At 45.4% G+C, this 24,041-nt stretch overlaps 1 protein-coding gene across 1 annotated transcript in view; it reads left to right on the top strand.

The window, feature by feature from the left end:
* Ubr2 (ubiquitin protein ligase E3 component n-recognin 2) overlaps positions 1-21,315 on the top strand; it is a gene marked incomplete at its 5' end in the record, with an annotated part of 73,374 nt that extends 52,059 nt beyond the window's left edge. Inside the window, 12 exon segments of the mRNA XM_008835757.3 lie at positions 225-280; positions 515-611; positions 834-901; positions 3,381-3,516; positions 4,298-4,388; positions 7,239-7,369; positions 8,803-8,911; positions 11,115-11,171; positions 14,242-14,319; positions 15,063-15,233; positions 16,182-16,283; positions 19,042-21,315. Coding sequence (XP_008833979.1) covers positions 225-280; positions 515-611; positions 834-901; positions 3,381-3,516; positions 4,298-4,388; positions 7,239-7,369; positions 8,803-8,911; positions 11,115-11,171; positions 14,242-14,319; positions 15,063-15,233; positions 16,182-16,283; positions 19,042-19,183 — 1,238 coding nt within the window.
* Positions 21,316-24,041: the final 2,726 nt, after the last annotated feature.

Raw genomic sequence — 24,041 nt, 5'->3', positions numbered from 1 at the left:
TTTTGAGATAAGGTCTCCCTGTAGCCCCAGCTGGCCTGGAACTTGCTATGTAGACCAGGGTGGCCTCAAACTCACAGAGATCGAGATCCACCTGCCTCTGCCTCCTGAGTGCTGGGATTAAAGGCATGTGCCACCATGCCTGGCTTGGAACAAATAATAATAATGATGATGATAATAATAGGCATAGCATCCAATTTACCATCTTAACTATTTTGAATCTACAGAGAGAATTTTGAGTGATGAAGAGAGGCCAGTGCTTGGTCCTTTGCCTTGTAGGCTGGTAAGTTTACTCAGTTTCTGAGTGGGTAAAATGGAAACAGTGAATCTGAAATCTCTTTGTTGTTCTTGTTGTTAATTGAGCATTTATTTCTGCTCGAGTAAAACCCACTGTCTATGAGGACACTAAAAAAGTAATGTTTGTGGTTTACCTTGACATGGTTTTTCTTTATAAGTTGATTTCTAGAAATGACTGTACCTCTTTTCATTGGTAATTGTGTTGGTTTCCTTCTCTTAGGATGACTGTCTTAGGTCACTAACAAGATTTGCAGCAGCACATTGGACAGTGGCATCACTTCCTGTGGTCCAAGGACACTTCAGTAAACTTTTTGCATGTGAGTGTTCTATGGCAGTAGGTTGTAGTAACTTGTCATCTTGGAAATTTTATTTAGACCAGAATAGCTTCTCTCAATTGTGAGTGAAGTATTCTGGTACTGTTTGTCTTTCATGTAGCTCTAGCTCACAAATGCGTGCCTATCTTGCTGTTAAGATGGGTTTTATGCATTTTGGGTTTACCTTGGTGGATAGAATGTGCTAATATTTCTCTCCGTCCCTAGCATTAGTGCCTAATGAGAGCTACAAAGACCTCCCGTGCATATTAGACATCGACATGTTTCATTTACTGGTGAGTGTTACACTTGCTTTCTGCTCCCTTCATCCTGCCCTAACTCCGCCTTGGCTTTGGCAGGTAGTAGAAAGGCAGTGAGGAGCCACTCCTTCTGGCCATGTCTGTGATTTTTCTCCTGAGCCTGACTGAGGCTTGACCTTGGCTCCTGGCACCCTTCCTCCTTGGCAGCCAAGGTCTTAGCCTCGCTGGGCCTTGAATGCACTGAGAGGTGAAAGCAGCAGCGTGAGTGCTGGCAGTGAGCCTCCGAGTGCGTTCACACTTGTTAGAAACTCTGGGCAGGTTCAGCCCTGTAGTCCTACTAGGTGGCAGACACAACCTCCCCCTTTATCATTTTTTTAATTGGCATATATTCGTTGTACAAAATAATGGGTTTCTTTATGACATTTCATACATAGACATGATGTGGTTTGATCGTATTCACCACCCTGTTACCCTGTTCCCACTTCCTGGTCCCCCCCTACTGTCATATCTTGTTTTGTTTTGAGACAGGAGCTCTATAGCCCTGCCCCGGAGGTCACTGTGATATAGACTGGGCTGCCCTGGAACTCAAGAGCTCCGCCAGCCTCTGCCTCCCAAGTGCTGAGATTAAATGGTGTACCACCAAGCTTGGTTTAATATTTTGTTATGCCTTTTAAATCCAGATACCACATATGAGAAGAAACATGCTACATTTATCTAGGTCTGACTTATTTAAGATATCTAGTTCTATCCGTTTTCCTGCAAACAATGCAATTTCATTCATCTTAATGGCTGAGTACTCCAATATGTGATTAGAGCCCATTTTCCTCTTCTACTTTTTTGTTTTCAACTTCAGTGTGTCTGTGTGTGATGGTGTCTGAGTGTACATACATGCACACTCACCACAGCCTGCATGTGGAGGTCCGAGAACAACTTTTAAGTTAGGTCTTTCTTTCTACCGTGTGAGTTCTGGAAATCAAACTAAGGTCATCCAGCTTGGCTGCAAGGGCCTTCGCACTGAACAGTCTTGCTGGCCCGCTTAGCACGTTTTATTTCATTCCTCCACTCACACACACCTAGGATGATTCCATGCTTGGCTCTTATGACTATCCATTCATTAACATGGGTGTAAGCCATCTGTGATGTGATGACTTGGACTCCTTCAGGACATAGCTAGGACTGGTACAGCTGCATCTTAAGGTAGTTCTGTTTTCAGCGTTGGAAAGGCCTCCATGTTGATTTCTACAGTGGCCTTACTAATTTACACTCGTGTACTTTATCATCAAGTGTACAAGGGCTCCTATTCCCCGACATCCTCACCAGTGTTTGCAGTTTGTTCTCTTTTTTTCTTTTTGTTTTTGAGACAGGGTCATGCTACACTGGCCTGGAATTCGCTGTGTAGACCAGACTGGCCTCTCAGTCTTACAGAGACCCACCTGCTTCTGCCTCCCAAGTGCTGGGATCAAAGGCATGTGCCACCATGCCCAGTGGTGTTGTTTGTTTTGCTGACAGCCATTCTGACTAGGGTGGAATCTCAAAGTAATTTTGATGTGGATTTCTCTGGTGGCAGAGGGAGTGGGACATCTTTTCATGTATTCATGGTGTTTGTACTTCTTGTTTTGAAACTTGTCTATTCAGCTCATTTGCAGGGGGGTTTGGTCTTTACTTTTTTGAGTTCTTTGTATATTATGGATATTAATCCTCTGGCAAATAGCTGGCAACGATTTTTCTCCCATCTGTCGGCCATCTCTTCCCTGTTAGCTGTTTCCTTTCCTGTATAGAAGGTTGTTTTTTAATATTTGTGTATGGGTACATGTGTGCCATGGCATATGTGTGGAAATCAGAGTACAGCTTGAAGGAATCAGTTCTCTCCTTCTGTCATTAGGTTACAAGACTGGAACTCAGGTCAGTGGGCTTGGTGGCAAACACATTTATCAGCTGAGCCATCTTGCCAGCCCATAGAAAGCTTTCAATTTCATACAATCCTATTGTCATTTCTCATTCATATTTCTTAGACTATTACAACCCCTGTAAAAAGCCCTTGTCTGTAGTGCATTCTCTGTTTTATCAGACAGCTGTAGTCGTTTGGACTTAATTCCTTTCTGTCCCTAATTTGCTAGTAGGGAAGTTGAAGCTCAGAGGTATTTTTCTAAATGCTCATAAAAAAAGAAGGCAGGATTTATCTCTATCCTTATTTGGTCCAAAACCCATACTTCCTCCATTGTTCATTCCTCAAAGAGATTTCAAGAGTTAGGCCAGGCAGAGTGGCCCACACCTGTAATCCCAGCACTAGGTATGATGAGATCCAGGCCAGCATGGCCTCTGAATTATTAAGACACGAACAGCCAAAGCAGATCTGTTCTGTGTGAAACAGAGCAAGGCAGTGATTCCTCTTCACCAGTGTTGAAAGATCTCTTCAAAAAAGACTTCAAGGCCTATCAAATATAGCTTAGCAGAAGGGATCACAGTAGAAGCCTGAGGAGGGGTCCCCATCTCTCATGCTGTGTTTGGTGTCTAGGTGGGTTTGGTGCTTGCTCTACCTGCGCTGCAGTGTCAAGATTTTTCAGGGATCAGCCTCGGCACCGGAGACCTGCACATTTTCCATCTGGTTACCATGGCACACATCGTACAAATCTTACTTACCTCATGTACAGGTAACTCCTGCCCTTGCCCCCGTTTTTGTCAGCTCCTTGACCTTGAGTTTTCTCAGCTTAAAACAAACAAGTCTTAGAGGAAAAGATGTTTGGGTGAGGATTATATATAAACTACTGTTAAATTACTTGTTTTTTCCCGATTCATGTAAAAAGTTTCAAATTAGGTGCTAGAGAGATGGCTCAGCAGTTAAGAACACTTGTTGCTCATACAGAGGATCCAGGTTCAGTTCCCAGCACCCATGTGACAGCTAACAACTGTCTGTAACTCCAGTTCCAGTGGAGCTAATGCCCTCTTCTGGTCTCTTCAGGCATTGCACGCATGTGGTGCACTTACATACATGCAGACAAAACATTCATACACATAAAAATAACAAATCTTTTAAAAATTAATTTTGAATTAAGTTTCTTTGTCCTGTTAAAATCCCTCAGCAATGTAAGTATTTTTGCTTTTTTAAATAGCATAGAAGTTAAGCCTTATTTTGTTTTAAAATGCCAGTTTTGTTTTAACTTAATGTTTGTATCTCAGTGAGTTCACTGTAGCTGTGTTTTTGCATTCAAGCATCCTGTTTTTGAAACATTTTAAGATGATATATTTAGCTTATTCTACCCACAGCATGGTGGCAGCTCCTTGGTCAGATACTGTGTGTACACTTGAAAATCAACAACTATATGTGTGTAGGGAAGTTTTGTTATTTGTGAGTATATGACTGTTTTGAGTGTCAGCAGACCTTTTGACCACACAGTAGGAAAATAGGAGAACTAATATTTCCTTTTCTTTCAGAAGAAGATGGCATGGATCAAGAAAATCCCACTGGTGAAGAAGAATTAGCAGTTCTTTCTTTGCACAAAACACTTCAGCAGTGTACTGGAAGGTGAGATCTTTATCATGTGTGGTGGACACTGCAATTGCTATGTAGGGGTCAGTAGGCATCAGCAGTAGAGAGGAATTGACTTGTTCATTACCAGAAATTGCTGCATATTGACATGTGTTTTAGTTTTTTGTTTTTTTGTTTTTGTTTTTGTTTTGAGACAGGGTGTTCTAGCTTGTTTCTCCATTGCTGTGACAAAACACTCTGACCACTACCAACTTGGGGAGGAAAGGGTTTATTTGTCTTACATCTCCCAGGTCACAATTGATCAGGGAGCCCAAGGTAGGAACTCAGTGAAACCTGGAGGCAGGAGCTGGAGCACAGGCCATGGAGGAATGCTGCTGACTGACTTGCTCCCCTGACCTCTGCTTAGCCTGCTTTGTTATGCAACACAGGTCCACCTGCCCAGGGGTGGCACTACCCACAGTGGGCTGGGCCCTCCCACATCACTCAAGAATCAAGAAGATGCCCCACAGACATGGCCACAGGCCCGCCCTATGGAGTCAATTCCCAAATTGAGGCTCCCTCAACCCAGGTGTGTCAAGTTGACACTAAATCTATCCAGCACACAGGATCTTCCTGTAGCCCCAGCTGGCCTGGAACTCACTATATAGACCAGGCTGGGCTTGAACCCACAGAGATCTGTCTGCCTCTGCCTCCTAAGTTCTGGGATTAAAGGCATGCACCATATGTTTTAAAAGAAGGGCTGATGGTGCACCTGATGTGACTAGAGTCTCTCAGAAGGTGCTGAGATGCTGAGCCTCCCAAGCTCATTGGCCTGTGAGCCCTTCCTTTGCTCAGAGCATCTGGCACTGACTAGTGGACAGATGGACTCTGAAAGTTGCCTTTCTAAAATATATAAAGTGAAATTACTAGAAAAGCACACATTCTTGGAGTCATTCTGGTCTGTACAGTGGTCTCATGTAGATTTTTAACGGTATGCTGAAGAACCTATAAAAATGTCTGTTCTGGCCAGGCGTGGTGGTACACGCCTGTAGTCCCAGCACTTGGGAGGCAGAGGCAGGTAGATCTCTGTGAGTTCAAGGCCAGCCTGGTCTACATAGTGAGTTCTAGGACAGCTCGGGCTACAGGGAGACCCTGTCTCAAAAAAAAAAAAAGTCTGTTCTGGGGCTGAAGAAATGGCCCAGTCAGTAAGAGTGCTTCCTATGCGAACACGAGGGCCTGGGGACCTCTTAATCCCAGGACCACTTAAAAACCAGGTATGGCTGTGCAAGCACCTGTAACCCAGTGCTGTCACGAGTCAGGGGGAGGCAGGAGGAGAGCTGGGACTTCTGGCAGCTCATGAATCTCCAGGATCAGTGAGAGACCCTATCTCAAAGGAATAAGGTGGCGAATGATAGCATGGGTCACCCGAAATCCTCTGGCCTCTGCGAGCACGCACAAGCATGCACACCCACACACAAGTTGGGATACACTTCAGACACATACACAGAATGCTTGTTCAGTGACTTAAGTTACCTGAGTACACTAAAGAAGTAATCCAGGGGCTGTAGAGATGGCTCAGTGGTTAAGAACACTGGTTGTTCTTCCAGAAGACCCGGGTTTGAATCCCAACACTCACATGGCAGCTAACAACTGTCCATAACTTCAGTCCCAGGGCATCCAACAGCCTCTTCTGACCTCCGCAGGCATTGCACGACACGGGTGCACTTACCTACATGCAGCAATACACACATACACATAAAATTTAAAAATTAATTAATTTTAAAAAAGAAGAAGCAGCCGGGTGTGGTGGTGCATGCCTTTAATCCCAGCACTCGGGAGGCAGAGGCAGGCAGATCTCTGTGAGTTCAAGGCCAGCCTGGTCTGCAGATAGGAGTTCCAGGATAGCTGGGGCTATAGGGAGACCCTGTCACAAAAAGACCAAAAAAAAAAAAAAAAAAAAGAAGAAGTAATCCAACATAGAGAAAAACTATGGGTGTTTAAACAGCCCTGTTATTTATACCAGCAAAGAACTGAAGTTAATCTAAATACTTGTGTGGGGGAATAGTTTGGTGTTGGTGTAGCTGATGAATTTTAAAATATAATGAGTATATTAAAAATCATGGTATACAGACTGGAGAAATGGCTCGGCAGTTAAGAGCATTGGCTGTTCTTGCAGAAGACCCGGGTTCATATAAGCCGAGCATGGTGGTACATGCCTTTAATCCTAGCGCTCAAGAAGCAAAGGCAGCATATCTCTGAGATCCAGGCCAGCCCAGTCTACATAGTGAGTTCCAGGCCAGCTGTGGCTACAGGGAAGCCCTATCTCGCAAAAAAAAAAAAAAATTATGGCCTATAGTATGTTCAAGATAGCATGTGAGTTTTTTAAACTTTATATAGTTACAGCTGTGTAAAACAGATTAGCTTGGAGACTGGTTACTAGAATACTGTATGTGGTAGAAGATGCTAGAATGGTAGATGCTGGGCATGGTGGCATGTGCCTTTAATCCCAGCCCTTGGAAGGCAGAGGCAAGTGGATCTATGCCAGATCAAGGCCACCCTGGTTCACATTGTGACTTCCAGGTGGGCTGTGACTAGGGAGACCCTGTCAAAAAAACAACCAACCAAAAAAACAAAAAAGATGCTAGAATAACTGCTCAGGTTTGTTTTCTCTTTGTGGCTCCATTACTTATGTAAATTTCTGTAACAGCATTAGAGACTGTTATCACTATTTGCACTTGACATCCCCTAATAGTTAAGGCTACCACTAGCCTTTAACCCACTCCCATAACCATGATGTCATCAATTCCAAATGTCAGTTGAGCATCAACCCTCCCTATACAACACTGCCCTTTAACTGCCATGACTGTCTCTTCCCACTTCTCACAAGCATCTTTCATCTCTCTTCAGTGCCTTGAAAGAAGCGCCTTCAGGCTGGCATCTGTGGAAGAGTGTCCGGGCTGGGATCCTGCCGTTCCTCAAGTGTTCTGCTTTATTTTTTCATTATCTAAATGGCGTCCCATCCCCACCAGACCTTCAAGGTAACTTCTTGTTTCTTTCAAAATGTGGGAAATCTTTGTAGTCATCTGCTCCAGGCATTTAGAATAAAGATTCCTTGCAAACTTTAAAAGCTGGCTGGGGTATAGCTCAGTGGTAGCACTTGCCTGGCATGCTGAAGGTACTAGGCTCAGTTCCCTAGTGCTTCAAGAAACAAATCCAGTCTGATTACATGGTTGGAGTGTAGCCAGTTGCCTCTGGAGAGCAGTGCTCCAGCTGCGTATCTGGGAGCTCACCAGCTCTTCATCTGCAGTTCTGGGAGTCACAGCTGTTAGAACATCTGTGTAAATGTCCTTACGTTGACAAAGTGCGCCAGGTCTCATACAGTTCTTAGTTTTCCTTTCAGATATTAAATTGTTCAATTTATATATTACTCATAAACTAGGTTCTGCAGATTTTAAAAAACTGAAGACTAAACATTTTAAGTGATTTTTAGTTTTTTTTTTCGTTTGTTTTTGCATGTGTGTGCACGTGGAAGTTAGAAGACAACCTAAGGGAGTTGGTTTTCTCTTTCCACAATATGTGTTCCAAGGGTTGCACTCGGGTCATCAGGTGGCAAGTACCTTTACTGCCAAGTCATATAGAGCCCAATTTTAAGTGATTTTTGTCTTTTTTTGAGACAGGATCTTCCTGTAGCCCCAGCTCTCCTGGAACTTACTAGGTAGACCAGGCTGGCCTCAAACTCACAGAGATCCACCTGCCTCTGCCTCCCTGGCGCTGGTATTAAAGGAGTGCACCACCATGCCTGGCCATTTTAAGTGATTTTTAACTTAAATGATATTAAAATTTGGAAGAGATGGGCTGGAGAGATGGTTCAGTGGTTAAGAGCACTGGCTGTTCTCACAGAGGACCCAGGTCTAGTTCCCAGCATTTACATGGCAGCAAACAACCATCTGTAATTCCAGTTCCAGGGGCTCTAACACCCTTTTATGACCTCCACTGGCATTACATGCACAGCACTTACATACATGTAGAAAAGCACTCATACACATAAAAAGTGTTTTAAATTCAGAGTATCAAAATTTCATGGTTTGCTTGTCCCAGGTCTCTTACTGGTTCTACTCTGATTCATCTGATAGAAGCAGGGGCGGCCAGCTTCGTGGTGACTGCTCTGACAGTGCTGGCACTGGTCACGATAGCTAAGAGCCCATGAATTGTTTATTTCATGTTCACAGTCAGCCTATGCAGTAAGCTGCAAAGGGTGAAGCTGAGGCACCAAGGAACTGTGCAGGTTAGGGGTCTTGTGACTCCATTTCTTCCATGGTGTTCTGGTGTTTTCCATGATCCCCTACAAGTTATAGATGTAGCAGATTTGAACTCTTATCCTACTTGGAAAAAAAATGAAGCTGTGCTATGGCTTCTGGCCACACAGGAGGTACTTGGGGTGCTCATGTGTCCTTTGCTTCTCTGTCTACAGCTCCTGGAACAAGCCACTTTGAACATTTATGCAGCTATCTTTCCCTGCCGACCAACCTTGTTTGCCTTTTTCAAGAAAACAGTGAGATCATGAACTCTCTGGTTGAAAGGTAATGTGTGTATACTGGATAAGCTGGAAATGTTCCCCACATTTCAAATTCCTCCATGGCCAAGCCTGATAGAATTCAGCACATACAGTCCAAGCTTCAAGAATTAGGACATTTGCCAGGTGTAGTGGCACCCTTTAGTCCCATCACTCCTGAGGCAGAAGCAGGTGGAGCTCTGTCACTTGGAAGCCAACTTGGTCTACATAGTGGTTCCAGGCCAGCTGGGGCTACAGGAAGACCCTATCTCAAAAAGACCGGGGCGGTGGGCGGGGGGAAGAACTAGGACATTTTAACAAAGGATTTGGCTTTGGGGTAAGATTTTTACCATGCTCAGGAAGCAGATTTGCATGGAAAAGGATTATTGATAGAAATGTTTATTTCCTTAATAGGAACTGATTTGCTACAGACTCTGTTTCCATAGTTGTGTGTGGTATTGTGGGGTTTTTTTGTTGTTTTTTTTTTGTTGTTGTTGTTGAGACAGTATCTGGTTATATAGCCCAGGCTGGCCTCAAACTTGAGAGCTCCTTACTTGGCCTCCTGAATGCTGGGATTACAGGTGTGCTCCACCATGCCCAGCCCTGTTTCCTCAATTTGTAAAGCTAAAAGAACCTATAAGGGCCGGGCGTGGTGGTGCCTTTAATCCCAGCACTCGGGAGGCAGAGGCAGGCAACTCTCTGTGAGTTCAAGGCCAGCCTGGTCTACATAGTGAGATCCAGGACAGCTGTGGCTACAGGGAGGCCCTGTCTCAAAAAGACAAAAAACAAACAAAAGAACCTATAAGGATGTCCAGTCCAATAGCATCACTTCATATTTAAGAAAATTGAAATCTAAAAGAATTGACCTTTCAGTCAGGTAAGGTTAATGACTGAGTTCTAAACCATATATGTGTTGAGATTAATATCCAAAATATATAAATACATGCCAGTCCTACAGTTAAACACACACACGCACACACACACACACACACACACACACAGAGTAAAAATAAAAATTAATTCAGTCATGGTAATTAGTCTGTAATTCTAGTGCTCAGGAGGCTGAGACAAGTGAATGGTCATAAGTTCAGAGCCAGCATGGTATATACAGCAAGTTCTAGGCTAGCTAGGGCTACACATTGCAAGACCGAGTCTTACACAAAAAGACTAAAGACAGTATTGTGTGACTGCTTGTTAATGAAGTGCCTGAGTAGTCACATTCATAAGTTTGAGAGTTAAACAGATCAGGAACTGAGGGAGAGAGTTAGCATTTCATGGGACAGAGGTTCAGTTAGGCAAGTAGAGAAAGCTATGGGGATGGTTGGTGGTTGGGACAGTGTGAGTGCTGAGTGCCACAGAATGTTAGATTAAAAGTGGTTAAAATGGGGCTGGCGAGATGGCTCAGCAGTTAAGAGCACAGACTTCTCTTACAGAGGAACAGGTTCAATTCCTAGCCACCCACATAGTGGCTAACAACTGTCCATAACTCCAATTCCAGGGTATCCGATGCCCTCTTCTAACCTCTGCAGGCATTGCACGGCTCAGGTGCACTTACTATACATATGTAGGCAATACACTCAGACACATAAAATAAAAATTTCCAAATTTTTTTTTTTAAGTGGTTAAAACAGGCTGGAGAGATGGCTCAGCAGTTAAGAGCACTAACTGCTCTTGCAGAGGACCCAAGTTCGATTCCCAGCACCCATATGGCAGCTACGAACCATCCGTGACTTCAGTTCCAGGGAAATCAGAAGCCCTCTTCTGACCTCTGCAGCATTGCACGACATGGGTGCACTCACATACATGCAGGCAATACACTCATACACATAAAATAAAAATAATAATTTTTTTTTTTTTTGGTCTTTTTGAGACAGGGTCTCCCTGTAGCCCCAGCTGTGTGGCGCATGCCTTTAATCCCAGCACTTGGGAGGCAGTGGCAGGTGGATCTCTAGGAGTTCGAGGCCAGTCTGGTCTCCATAGCGAATCATATCGTCCTCTTTTTTTTTTTTTTTTAAAAAAAAAAAAAAAAAAAAAAAAAAAAAAAAAAAAAAGTGGTTTAAACAGTCTTACCTAGATTTTACCACAGTTTTTTTTTAAGTCTGAAAAGCCAAGTATCTCAGCACTCAGAAAGCTGGACAGAGGAATTGGGAGCTGAAATTCAGCCTGGGGGACAGAATGAGACCCTGTCTCAAAAAATAAAAATAGTTTTTCCCTTTCTGCTTGCCTTAAAGTTGGTGCTGTAACAGTGAAGTGAGGAGATTCCTAACCAGTGAAAGAGGTGCAGTAAGGTGAGTTGGGGGAAGCCGAACACGTGGGTGGTCAGAATGCCACATGTGCTGCGCCTCTGCTGCTTCGGCACTGTGTCCTTAGACTCAGTGACTTTAAGAAGGTAGCGTTCTGCCCTCAGCTGCTGAGAATGTGCGGGTCAGATGTAAGAGCATAGGCGCACTGCCTTGCTCTCAGTAGAGGAAGAGGAAACAGTAACAAAAATAAATATATTTTGGAGGAAAAGATGCTTTTTAAAATGTAGCTCTTGGCAGTCACCTTTAATCCCAGCACTCAGGAGGTAGCGGCATGAGGATCTCTGTGAGTTCGAGGCCACCCTGGTCTACATAGTGAGTTCCAAGCCAGCTGGGGCTACAGGGAGACCCGGTATCAAAAAGCCAAAAAAATAAATTTAGCCCTCTATCTTGGTTTTCCTTAACTTTGTTTTTCTATTTTTCTGTCTTTTTTTTAATGGACAATTTCAAATTATTCAAAAATATCAAGAATGGTGGCCGGGCATGGGCACACAACTTTAATCCCAGCTTTCCGGAGGCAGATGCAGATCGACTTCTGTAAGACTGAGGCCAGCCAGGGCTACAGGGAGACCCCCTGACTCCAAAAGACAAATAAATAAATAAATAAATAAATAAATAAGGCATGATGAGGGCCCATGTGCTTGGCATCTCTTGTGTGTCACTGCTTCACCCCAGATAGGCCCCAACAGACCAAAGAAATGGTTCCATCCAAGTCCAGCTTGGTGAACCAATGAGTATTGTGATTCTATGTAGGAGCTTGGGTAAGGGGTTATACGGCAAGAGCCTGGGTACAGGCAGCTGCTTCACTGAAAATCCCACCCAGCACAGGCAGCCACTCAGGAGAGCTGCATCATTGGAGTCCCAACCCCAGTCAACTTTCTGCTCCTGGATACTTGAGCACCCCTGACCCCAGGACCATGGACAGCTTCAAGCCAGGAGGGCTCTGGTGAACCTCTCCACCTCTCCTTCTCTGAAAGGATGTTAATAGCCACCTCATCATTAGTGCAGACCTGGCTTCCCTGTGTGTCTCTTATGTCACTGTGGTTACATGTGAGACCAATGTGTTCTCTGGGTCACCAAAGCGATCTCTGCCATTGTGATGGTCATATAGGGCAGGAAGAAATGTTTCAGCAGTACAGCCTCTATCTTGACTGTCAGATCATGGCCAGTTATTCTTGTGCTTTTTATCCTCATCTGTACATCAGTTGACCACTGGGTCTGTGGAGTGTGCCTCTGTTTATCATTGCTCCCTGCCTGCATGGTTCTCTTTTGAGTTCATCCCTCCAGAGTAATCAGAACACTGGAGATTATCTGTTGCCTTTATGTGTCCAGAAATGATCACACCCAAATTTCATGAGTGTGACCTTATGCAAATCCAGTTTTCACAAGTCAGAAATGGTTAAATATCACCAACCTCAACCCTGCAGCAGTGCGGTAGTGTTGTTGTCGGGTTTGGTTTGATTTGGTTTGGTTTGGTTTAGTGTGGTTCTGGTGTTGAGACAGGGTCTCCCTGGCCCCAGCTGGCCTGGAATTCGCTATGTAGACCAGGCTGGCCTCAAATCACAGAGATCTGCCTGCCTCTGCCTCCTGAGTGCTGGGATCAAAGGTATGTACCACAACTGTCCCATGGCACAATAGTTCTTAAAGAATACATCAGAATACTGTAGGAGACTTTTTCAAAATATAAATTCCACCACCCAAGAGGTGAGGTTTTTCTGAAGTTGAGGTCTTCGCATGTATGTTCCTCCTTAAATTCAGATTGATCATGGTATGATTGGCAGGTGCTATCTAAAGTATTCCCTACAGTGGGAGGCCATGCTTGGCTCTCTGTAGATAAAGGAGTGAAAGGCCACATACATTCCCAGTGCTGGGTGGGCAGTTGGGGTGGGGGATACCTCACACTGAAAGTCAGCCCTGAACCTCAACTTCTGAGTTTGCTTGAGTCATGGAATCAACACAACTGAGTCTCTCTAATCCGAGGAAAGTGTATGTATTCTTCTAGTGCCTTCTGTCTTCCAACTCACCCCTCCTGAAGATCAACCCTAGTGAGTGTCCTCCTCTGCTCCTCCCCTTCTTTCTATACTATGAACTTTTGCTAAAATGGGGCCAGTAACAAAGGACCAGCACTGCTGCCCCTGTCCCTTACTCTGAGCTCTTCAAGTAAAAAACCTGAAACTTGAGACACTGTTAGAGGATCTCAGTCCACACTCTCCTCAGCTCCCCAAGTCCCTATGATCTCCCTGGGAAGATTACAGCACAGTATAGAAAATAGAGCTGAGTTGTTGGTTTTTTACATTTTTATTTTCTTGCGTGTGAGTGTCCACATACATATGGGTGCGTGCATGCTGTAGTGTGTGTGTAGATCAGGGAGGAGTCTGTTCTCTTCTACCATGAGGATTCTTTAAACTCAGGTTATCAGGCTTGGTGGCAAGTGCCTTTGGCCACTGAGCCATCTCTCCAGCCAAAGATAGTTTCTGACAGTCAAATGGTACACTCGGGTGAGAGTGAGCAATGGCTGAAGGGGCGACTGCACTCACCTGCATTTTAGGCACACTTTACACTATTTCTGAAGTCTCTGGAACAGACAGCTTTCCCTGAATGGTGTTTTCCTGCCCCAGTGATTGACAGGCCCATTTGAATTACCTCTGAGAGGAGATAATGCTGCATCTCACTCTGTACCAGAGTCTGCAGCTAGAAAGTAATCTTAGGGGCTTAGATATCTGTTAATGACTTTTCGGGTTCAGAAGATCATGTCTCCACCCAGGGCTGGAAACTCACTCTGGTGGTGTCCCTCTGACCAGTCATCATTCCTATAGTTTCTAGTCCTGGTTCTCCAGGGTGCTGATTGAGGGAGGGGTCACTCCCCGCTGTCCTCCAGGCCTGCTCATGTCAGAGATGAGAACACCTTTGCTTTCCTTTGACTTACACCCTGCAGTGGCAGGCCATCATTGGCTCAGATTGAGTTTCCCTTGGTTTGTTGTGACTAAGCCAAGAGTTACCCTGTCATGAAAACTTGGCCTCATGTCAACTGAGTTCTTTGACTTTTTAACTTTTGTAGCTACCCAAGAGGATCTAACAGATTAATAGACCTTCCAGAGGATTACAGCAGCCTCATTAACCAAGCATCCAATTTCTCGTAAGTTTTTCTGTTGAGTGTTGAGCGTTGAGTGTGCCCACTACTGAGGTGGTGGCTCTGTGTTTTTCTTGGGTGAGAGAAACCTGTGATAGCCTCCATGACCTCATGGTAGAAGCACAGATGGGGACATGGAGTAGGAGATGACTTGATTTTCTAACTAATAATCGCACATTAAGAAGAGCACTTTGTAATTTTCAGTATGTTACTAAGCATTTGATGTGTAGGCAGCGTAAACCAGTCATAAGAAATGAGGCATTACCTGGACGGTTGGTGCTCTGGGCATCTTCTCTGCCTTTCCTCCATCCCCTACAGACGGTCACTCCTCCAAGCAGCGTGCTGAGCTTCTAGATGCTACATAGCCTCCGTACCTAAGCATCACATTCCCCTGCACATCTTGGCTTCATTTAACTGGCTTTGCATGTATCCGCATGTACGCACATTATTGCATGTTATGTCTGAGATCTGTCTGTGTGACCATAGAACTCTGAGTCATTGCTTTTCACTGCTCTGTGGTATTTCACTGCCTCACTATAGCAATTTTACTTTTGTGTGTGTGTGACAATCTTACTATCTCTTCTCCAGTTGTTGATTCCTTGGGGTTTCTAGTACATGGTTTTTGTGGGTATGCGGGTATCCCAACACGGGTCACTTAATATTGTGAGCTTATTTTCCAGGGTGGTTTTCAACCCTCAGTCCTTCAGCCACACCTCAGCAGTAGTGACCTGTTGTCTGTATCTGTGCAGGTGTCCCAAATCAGGTGGCGATAAGAGCAGAGCCCCAACACTGTGCCTGGTGTGTGGAAGTCTCCTCTGCTCCCAGAGTTACTGCTGTCAGACCGAGCTGGAGGGGGAGGACGTTGGGGCCTGCACAGCTCACACCTACTCCTGCGGCTCTGGGGCCGGCATCTTCCTAAGGTAAGAGCCTGCTGGGGTCTTGCCAGCTTTACCTCTGCGTGGTAGGTGCTGACATAAGAAATGACAACATTGATGAAACTTTGGAAACCCCTGAGCTGCTGCTTATTGCCGATGAGCACAAGGATCTGTTCTCGCTGTTCATTTTTGGCTCTTGCCAACTCTTTGGGTTCTTCCGCCATCATCAGCCCGACTAGCAGCTGAGGGGTCTGTTCTTCAGGTTGATGTGGGATGTCCAGCTGACCCTGACTTCCTCCACAAATCCAGTTAAAACTATTCCTTCAGGGGCTGGAAAGATGGTTCAGCAGTTAAGAGCACATACTGCTCTTGCAGAGGACCCAGGTTCAGTTCCCAGCACCCAAGTGGCATCTCCCAGCTGCCTGTAACTCCAGTTCTAGGGGATCTGGTGCCCTCTTCCGACCTCTGTGGGCATTGCACAAGAAGAGGGGTGCACTTACATAAATGCAAGCAATATACATAAAACAAAAAACTGAACTGTTCTTCTGTTGTATCAAGGTGCTATTAGATCTTACCTGTGCTCAGAACCATGGGCTGGCATGTGGTGCGTGCTCAAACAAGCACTTAGCATCTGTTGTGCCCTTTTTTTTCTAAACGAATAATTTCCTCATAGTGATTACGATCAGCACCTGTTTCATATTTAGAAGTTAGCTGTCTCTCCTCGCACTTCAGTTTTTAAAATGCCATTCTTGGATCCTGTCATTCTACTGGAAAGGGTCACTGTGTGGATCTGCAGTGTGTTACTGATGACGTTGCAGTCATAGTTAACACTGAACCTGGGCAGGCAGGTTGCCACTTCTAAGCCTATCTTGGCTGTGGATGCTAGTTCTTCTAACCCTGAGTTCTGTATATTTTTTTATAAGACCTCATTCCATTTGGAGCTGAATCCAAATCTTGGCTACTTGTTTAAATATATAACTGATCTCTCCACAGAGTACGGGAATGTCAGGTGCTATTTTTAGCTGGCAAAACCAAAGGCTGTTTTTATTCTCCTCCTTACCTTGATGACTACGGGGAGACTGACCAGGGCCTCAGGTAAAAACCCAGCCTGGGGCTTAAGGGACTGATTCAAGTCAGGGCCCTTCTCTGAATGGTAAACATATGAGCCGAGCAGCTCTGAAGTCCACCTTGGGGGCTGGTTGTGGTTGGAGGCGGCTGTGTTGTCTGTGAGCTCTTTCCTAAGAGGACACCTGGCCACCTGCTTTGGTGTTCATTTCCCACCTTGGGAATGCCGTGAGAGCTGGAGAGGTGGCTCAGTCAGTAAAGTGCTTGCCATGCAACATGAGGGCCTGAGTTTGATCCCAGAACCCACAGAAAAATGCTGGCATGGTGGTATAATCTTGGTACTGGGGAGACAGGAGGATCCTTGGGACTTGCTGGCCAGCCAAGCCTAGCCAGATCAGTGAGCTAAGGTGGGAAATGACTGAAAGAAGACTCTGAGGTTGACCTCTGACAGCCACATGTGTGTTTGCTCGCTCGCTCTCTCTCGCACGCACGCACACACACACACACACAAATTTTAAATTGTTTAAAGGGCTGGGAAGAAGACTGAGTGCACAAGCTTGAGGACTTGAGCTGGATCCCTAGCCTGACATCAGAAGCATGGTATAACTGCCAGCATCTATCACCCCAGTGCAGGAGGCAGAAACCTCTGACTCCCCCAGCTCACCAACCAGCCTGCCTAGCAGAAATGGCAAGCTCCAAGTTCAGTGAAAAGATCCTGTCTCAAAAATTAGGTGGATGTTGGGGCTGGAGAGATGGCTCAGCAGTTCAGAGCACTGACTGCTCTTGCAGAGGACCCAGGTTCAATTCCCGGCACTCACATGGTGGCTATGAACTATCTTTTAACTCCAGTTACAGAGGAATCTGAAGTCCTTGTCTGACCACTGTGGCATTGCACGGCATGGGTGCACTCAAATACATGCAGGCAATACATTCGTACACATAAAATAAAAATAATAAATTTTTGAAATAAATAAAATATTAAAAAATAATTAGGTGAATGCACACAAGCATACACTTCACACATCAAAAAAGAAATTGTTTTATGTTCAAGTCATAAATAAAAGGGCCAGCTAGACCGCTCAGCAGGTAAAGGCACTTGATAGACAAGCTGGCAACCTGACTTTGAGTTACAGAAACCCTATGCAAAGGACAGAAGAAAACTGACTCTACACATATGCACACTGTGGTCCGCACACCCACACATCATGCGCAGGATAATAAGTAACGTTTAAAAATAACAGTAGGGGGCTGGAGAGATGGGTCAGTGGTTAAGAACACTAGCTGCTCTTGAAAAAGACCCGGGTTCAATTCCCAGCACCACATGGCAGCTAACAACCATCTGTAACTCCAGTTCCAGGGGATTCAATGCCCTCTTCTGACCTCCCTGGGTATTGGATGACAGACGCACTCACATACATGCAGGCAATACACTCATACACATAAAATAAAAATAAGAGCCAGGTGTAGCGGTGCACACCTTTAATCCCAGCACTAGGGAGGCAGAGGCAGGCGGATCTCTGTGAGTTCAAGGCCAGCCTGGTCTACATAGTGAGTTCCAGGACAGCTGGGGCTACAGGGAGACCCTGTCTCAAAAAGACCAAAAAAAACTAAAAAATAAAAATAAAAAAATAACAGTAACAATAAATAACGACTCAAGAGATCATTCAGTGGTTAAGAGTACTGATTGCTCTTGCAGAGGACCCTGTTTCAGTTCCCAGCACCCACATGACATCTAACAACTCCCATTCCAGGAGATCTACTACCACCTTCTGACTTCTGTGGGTATTGCATGCACATGGTGCACCTACATACATGCAGGTGAAGTACACACATAAAATTTAAAAAATTGGGGGCTAGGGAGATGGCTCAGTGGTTCAGAGCACTGGCTGCTCTTGCAAAAGACCCAAGATTCAATTCCCAGCACCTATATGGAGGCTAACAACCATCCAGAACTCCAGTTCCAGGGGTTCCAAGGCCCTCTTTTAACTTCTGCAGGCACTGCACAACACAGGTACACTTACATACATGCAGGCAGAACACTCATGCATTTAATTTAAAATTATAATTTTTTTTTTTTTTAATGAACAAAGACTTAGTTCACACTGAGCAGACACAGTGGTGCCTGAGGCTCAGTCACTCCTGCTTTGAGCTCTTAGTCCATTCTGAGCTAAGCACAGGCAGTTCACTGTTACAGAGCTGCTTTCAGGCGATTTCTTTGGCCAAAGGATACAGAAGCTTTAATGTAGATATGACTGTCCAGGCTTGAAATAGCCAAGACTGGAAGCCTGGAAAGCCTAAGCAGAGACTTGAGTGCAGGGCTGAGCCGTAGGCCACCAGGTGATGGTTCCTCCTGCCTTCCTGAGGAGTGTGGGCCCTACCAGAAGGGCCCCAGTTCCCATAAGGAGAGCAGCTGTACAGTCTGCATGGGGTGTAGGCCCTGGGCCCATGGGGGCACCCAGTGAGGCCTGCACTTGGGATTACATTAGACCCAGCAGTCGTGTACTGAGGCTTAGGGCTGACGGGGTCAGCAAGCTGAAGAACATGTCAGCCCTGCCGTTCTCTCACCCTCTCCTGTCCCACGGTGAGTGTTCTAGCCTCTACCCCAGACTTCCCGCTCCCTGCCCTTGTTCCCTGAGCTGGCTCTGGGGATGTGGAGCTGAGGTGCTTCTCAGCCTGTACCTGTGCCAGCTGCCCTCAGCAAAGCTACAGAGCCTGGGGTCTGAACAGGAAGGGTGGGGCATAATGACGAGTAAGCAGTGCGTGTGAGTGACAAGCGGCTTCTTTCCAGACGGGGAAATCCTTTGCATTTGTGCAAAGAGCAGTTCAAGAAGATCCAGAAGCTCTGGCAGCAGCACAGCATCACGGAGGAGATCGGACACGCGCAGGAGGCCAACCAGACCCTGGTTGGCATCGACTGGCAGCATTTATAACCCTCCTCCACCAAAAACATGAACTTGAGTTTTGTAACCCAGTTGGCTTTTCAAGAAAGACAATGGGAAATAAGTTCAGCTGAATTTATCTTGAAATAAATTCTTTATTTAAGCTTTTCCTCCCAGTTTTATTTTTCTAGTTTCTGGCTCCAGGGACTGAAGAAAATCATTTTCCAGCAGATTTTCTCGCATCACATTTTGTTGCTGTGTCCCCTCATCTGTTGTCTGGGCTTTCAGATCCAAGGAGGAGCTGCCCATTCTAGGCTGGAGCTTAGCTCCTCTGAGTCGGCCTGTGCCGACCTGCAGTAGCCTGAGCCATTTCACATCACCGACTGTTGCACCTGAGCTGGCACTGACTGAGCAGAGGCAGAAGGCATTCCAGTGCTGTGTCGGGATCGTACTTCCCAGTGCCTCAGCGCCTCAGACTGAGACGGGTGCTGTTCACCTGCTGACGGGACCTTACCTCTAAGAGAAGAGCGGTTGAATTTGACGATGGGATCCCCTTCTGTCCATCTCCTGAGAGGGTCAGGGACACCCCTGCAGAAGCACCAAGAGAGGAGTGGTGTAGAGTGTTGGTTGGCTTTCCACGGCTATAGAGGGTTGGGTTTTTTGTTTTTTGGGGGGTTTTTTGTTTTTTGTTTTTGTCAAGACTTTTGGCTTTGAGAGAAATGTTAAATTAAAGGGCTTTTTGAAAACTTCAAGAATCTTCTAATTTTTCAGATGGTAACATTCTCTGATCACACAGAGGCTAAACTGAGACTGTTCTCTGCGCAGCTTGGATCGGACGCTGGCACCCTCAGCTGCGAGTGTGGTGCACGCCTGTAATCCCATCTCTCAGGAGGCTGAGGCAGGAGGATCAGGAGTTCAAGACCACCCTGGACTATATCAAACCTTGTCTCAAAAGTGAACACTCTGTGTTTTGAGGTTCCTCTCCCCACCCAGCATCTCCTGGGTTAGATGTTTCGCTGCTTAGCCGCTGGCTCACCTGGTAATCCTCAGACAGTCTGCACCCAAGCTCTTTATTCTTTTTAGATCCTGTTCTTACTAAGAGGTGCCTTCCCAGAGCGGTAGCCACATAGTAGTATCGGCACTGACACACCTCATGCCTACTCTTGATTCATGTGCAGAGAGCTTGCATACATGCAGAGTGACAGCAGATTCAGTAGAGGGGTGGACCCTGGTCTCCAAGGTGGGGCTGAGGGGCAAATGAACAGTAAGATGCTCTTGGCTTTTCTAACCAGTGCCAGTGATCCTTTAACTTGGCCTTTTGAATTGCATTCTCCAGTTCTGTTCCACTCAGCAGTGCCCAGTCTACAGAACCTAGAAGTATACACAAGTACAGTTCTCCAGGATCATGTGTGGAAGAGCCACCACCTCTTCAAAGGACTGACTTCAGTTAACCCTTCATGAGACAGACTCAAGTAGCTAAAATGATGCATCATTGGAAGTCCAAATCAGAATCCAGGCTGTTCCTTTTTCTAGTCTTTTTCTTGACACAGTCTGATTGTTTGGGCTGTAGATGACATAACTGATTTTGACCTTTGACACATGCAGTTTGCTTAGCTTTCAGTTCAGATGTTTTTTGGCTTTCCACCTTGTGTTCACGATGTTGAAACTTGAAATCATGAGAGCAACACTTGCCCAGCATGGGCAAGGCCCTTGGCTCAATCCTGGTACCCCCTACCCCCTACCCCCCCCCAAAAAAAAAAATCATGTGTGCAGACTTCTCCATCTAAGTAAGCTGTAAACATCTTCACAAGTCATAATGACATTTCAGCTTTCAGGCCTGATACCACAGGAATTAACAGAGGGTAGCCCTGGGTTCCATTCATAGAATGTCAGCATTTTGGGCAATTTCCATGAAACTTGCAACTTGCACACTGTTCGTTTATTCATGTTAAGATGGTCATCTTCTTCCACGATCAAAGCAGCTTACCTTCACAATTTGTTTCGCATGTTTTCTGTTTGTTGTAGAAATGTTTATATAACATGCCTTCCATATCAGGGAAAATCATGTATGTTTAATAAGTTGGCTATAACTTTAATATCTGTGGACAACTTGTAAAATTTGGAATGTATCATATGTAAAAAGTTTTAAGATAGTCAAATAAATGCTTTAGGTGTTGACATTACATTGGATTGGCCTATATCTTTGTTATGTTCCACACTCCAGCAATTCAACGGAGGTCCCCATATCACCTTGTTCCAAAAGTGGGACATCAATATTAGCCGAAATTTAAGAGGCTTAAACTATTAGTGTCCGTTACAACCACAAGCCAGGCCATGTTGACCTTCCCAGGAAAGCACAGTCCATATTTCAGTCGATATCCATTGTCTGTGGGCTAGAAACTGGGCTTGCTGGGAAGCAGGGCTCCATGAGACCCACCCCCAGATGTGAACTCACCTTGGCCTAGCCCTGCCTATCTCTAGGACTTTGTTCTTACATGTTCACCAGACACCTTTGGCTTTTGGAATGTGTATTGGAAGGAAGCCCTATCTTACTGTCCATTGCCTACAAGACTTCTGTGATGCTCAGAACCCTCTTGCAAGGAAAGCATCAAACTGAACTGAGGTTCTCCAGGCTCTCCACTGGGATTCCCCACCTCCTGCTCATGAGTGCTGCCCCCTGCTGACTACCCACCTTCAGTTCCAAGGCTCTTTAAGCCACCTCTGGCTCCTAGCTCAAGGTATATTTTACAAACAGCAAGAGTAACCCTTTTTAGAATACAGAGTTTATACATTTTAACAAATTCATAATTGACATAAGTTCCTTCATGCCCCTTTGTAGTGAGTCTTCCCCCTGCCCTGAACCCTGGCTCCCACTGCTCTGTCCTGTGCCCTTTCCAGAAGGTTACCTCACTTGCCTTCCCAGTCTGCTTCTCTAAGAACACATTTTGGGCTGGAGGATGTAGCTCTGAGTGCTTTCCTAACAGCACAATACCCTGGGTGAGCTCTCTAGCACTGCATAAACCAGACATGGTAACAGACACCTGTAATCCCAAAGTGGATTACAGGAGGCAGGAAGATTGGGAGTTCAAGGTCGCTCAGATGCACATCAAGTTCGGGACCTGGAATACATGAGACTGTCTCAGAAATAAAAATGTAAAAAGAACTCATTTGAAAGTCACTACATGACTCCTCTGGTTGCTGGCATTCCACTATTCAGGTGTTTACGCAGCCACTGAGTAAAGGCCACCGTGATTCGTGGTGACCATCCATGATTTCCACTACAGACATTCATGTATGGGGTTATTGTGTAGACGCAAACTTTCATTTCCCTCGACTGAATGGCTGTGAGCTGTCCCTTGTGTCACACTGACCCCCTCTGTAGCCAGTCGCCTCTCATTTGAAAGCTGGGGAGGTGTCCATCCGTTGCTCCTTGCCTTGACTTATCTAGCACTGCACACAGTCCTGCTCATGACACTGCCCTCAGGAACTCTTTTTCCCCACTAGTGAATGAGAATCACTAATTGCTCTGGTCCACCACCGCCCCAGCTAAGCTGTAAACCTGCTGGCTTAGCACGACAGGTCCCCAGATGAGGAGGGACCCAGAGCATGCCAAGCAAGAAGCTAATCTTATTAGCTTATATTGAGGTTACTTGGGGTTTACTAGCTGGTGGCTTAGCCTTGGGCTTGATGCATGGTGCAGGAAGGTGAAGGTTCTTTCTTGAGCTGAGGTGTCAGACTCCAGGATGCCTGCCTTTCTGAATGTTCAGCATTCATTGTAAAGTGCTTTAAAGATAAAAGACTGGCTCAGATATGGTGGTGCATGCCTTTAATTTCAGAAGGCAGAGGTAGATCTGAGTTCTAGGCCAGGCTGATCTAAGTGGTGAGTTTCAGGCCAGCCAGGGCTATGTAGTGAGACCCTGTCTCAAAAAATAAAAGTAATAAAAATTAAAGGCTAGGCTTGGGCATAGTGGCATACACCTTTAATCCCAAGACTCAGGAGACACACAGGCTGATCTTTGAGTTCAAGGCCAGCTAGGGCTGTATAGTGAAACCCTGTCTCAAAAACCCAAAAAAACAAAAATAATAAGAACAATAAAAAGGCTGGGTTTGAGGTCAGTCTGCTTTATAGAGCAAATTCTAGGCTTGCTTGGACTCCACAGACCCTGTCTCAAACAAAATCCAGGCAGACTCCATCTTTACCAGTCACCCCTGAACTAGATGTCAGTTTTACAGTTAGAACTGTAAAAATTGGCTGTTCCCCATGGGAGAAGTGAATGTATTACACTAGCCCTAGGACTAAAGTCACATGAGGAAGACCCTGGTACTGGAGGGTTATCAGGCACTAGTAGGTAACCAAAAAGGACAGGCCAGGTTTTTCTAGCAACTACTGGGTAACCTAAGGTCAGGTGCACTTAAACCTAAGTCTATTCTGAACCAATTGATGAGGTAAATCATAGGGTCCCTTCACCCTTGGTTTTCACATCTGCCCATAACCTGGCCCCATGAAAGTTTGCATTTCCCTCTTTGCAAAACTATGTTTTGACCAATGCATGTAGTCCAGTCTAGCCTTGGAACTTACTAAATGGCCAAGGATGGCCTTGAACCTCTGATCCTTCTACCTCTTATCTCTCAAATGCTGGGGTCACAGACATGTACCACCACATCTGGCCCGTCTTTCTAAATAGGCACTAGCTAGACTTGCTAGCACAGGAAAATGGGCTGTCCCAAAGAATCTTCTCTTCAGAGACACATTCTAGTAGTGCTTTGCGGGTGGGTTTCTGCAAGAAGTTTCCAGAGGACGCCTTGCATCCTATGATGCGTACTGTTGCTTGGACTAAGATAGACATTTAGCAAAAGTGATTTTCATACAATATAGTTTTTCATATTTGTTATACGGCTGTTGACAGTT

Source organism: Nannospalax galili, unplaced genomic scaffold, assembly GCF_000622305.1.
Source record: "Nannospalax galili isolate Female #2095 unplaced genomic scaffold, S.galili_v1.0 scaffold1918, whole genome shotgun sequence".
NCBI classification, from domain to species: Eukaryota; Metazoa; Chordata; class Mammalia; order Rodentia; family Spalacidae; genus Nannospalax; species Nannospalax galili.
Note: the sequence above shows the minus strand (reverse complement) of the source record. Positions and strands in the feature narration are given on the sequence as shown.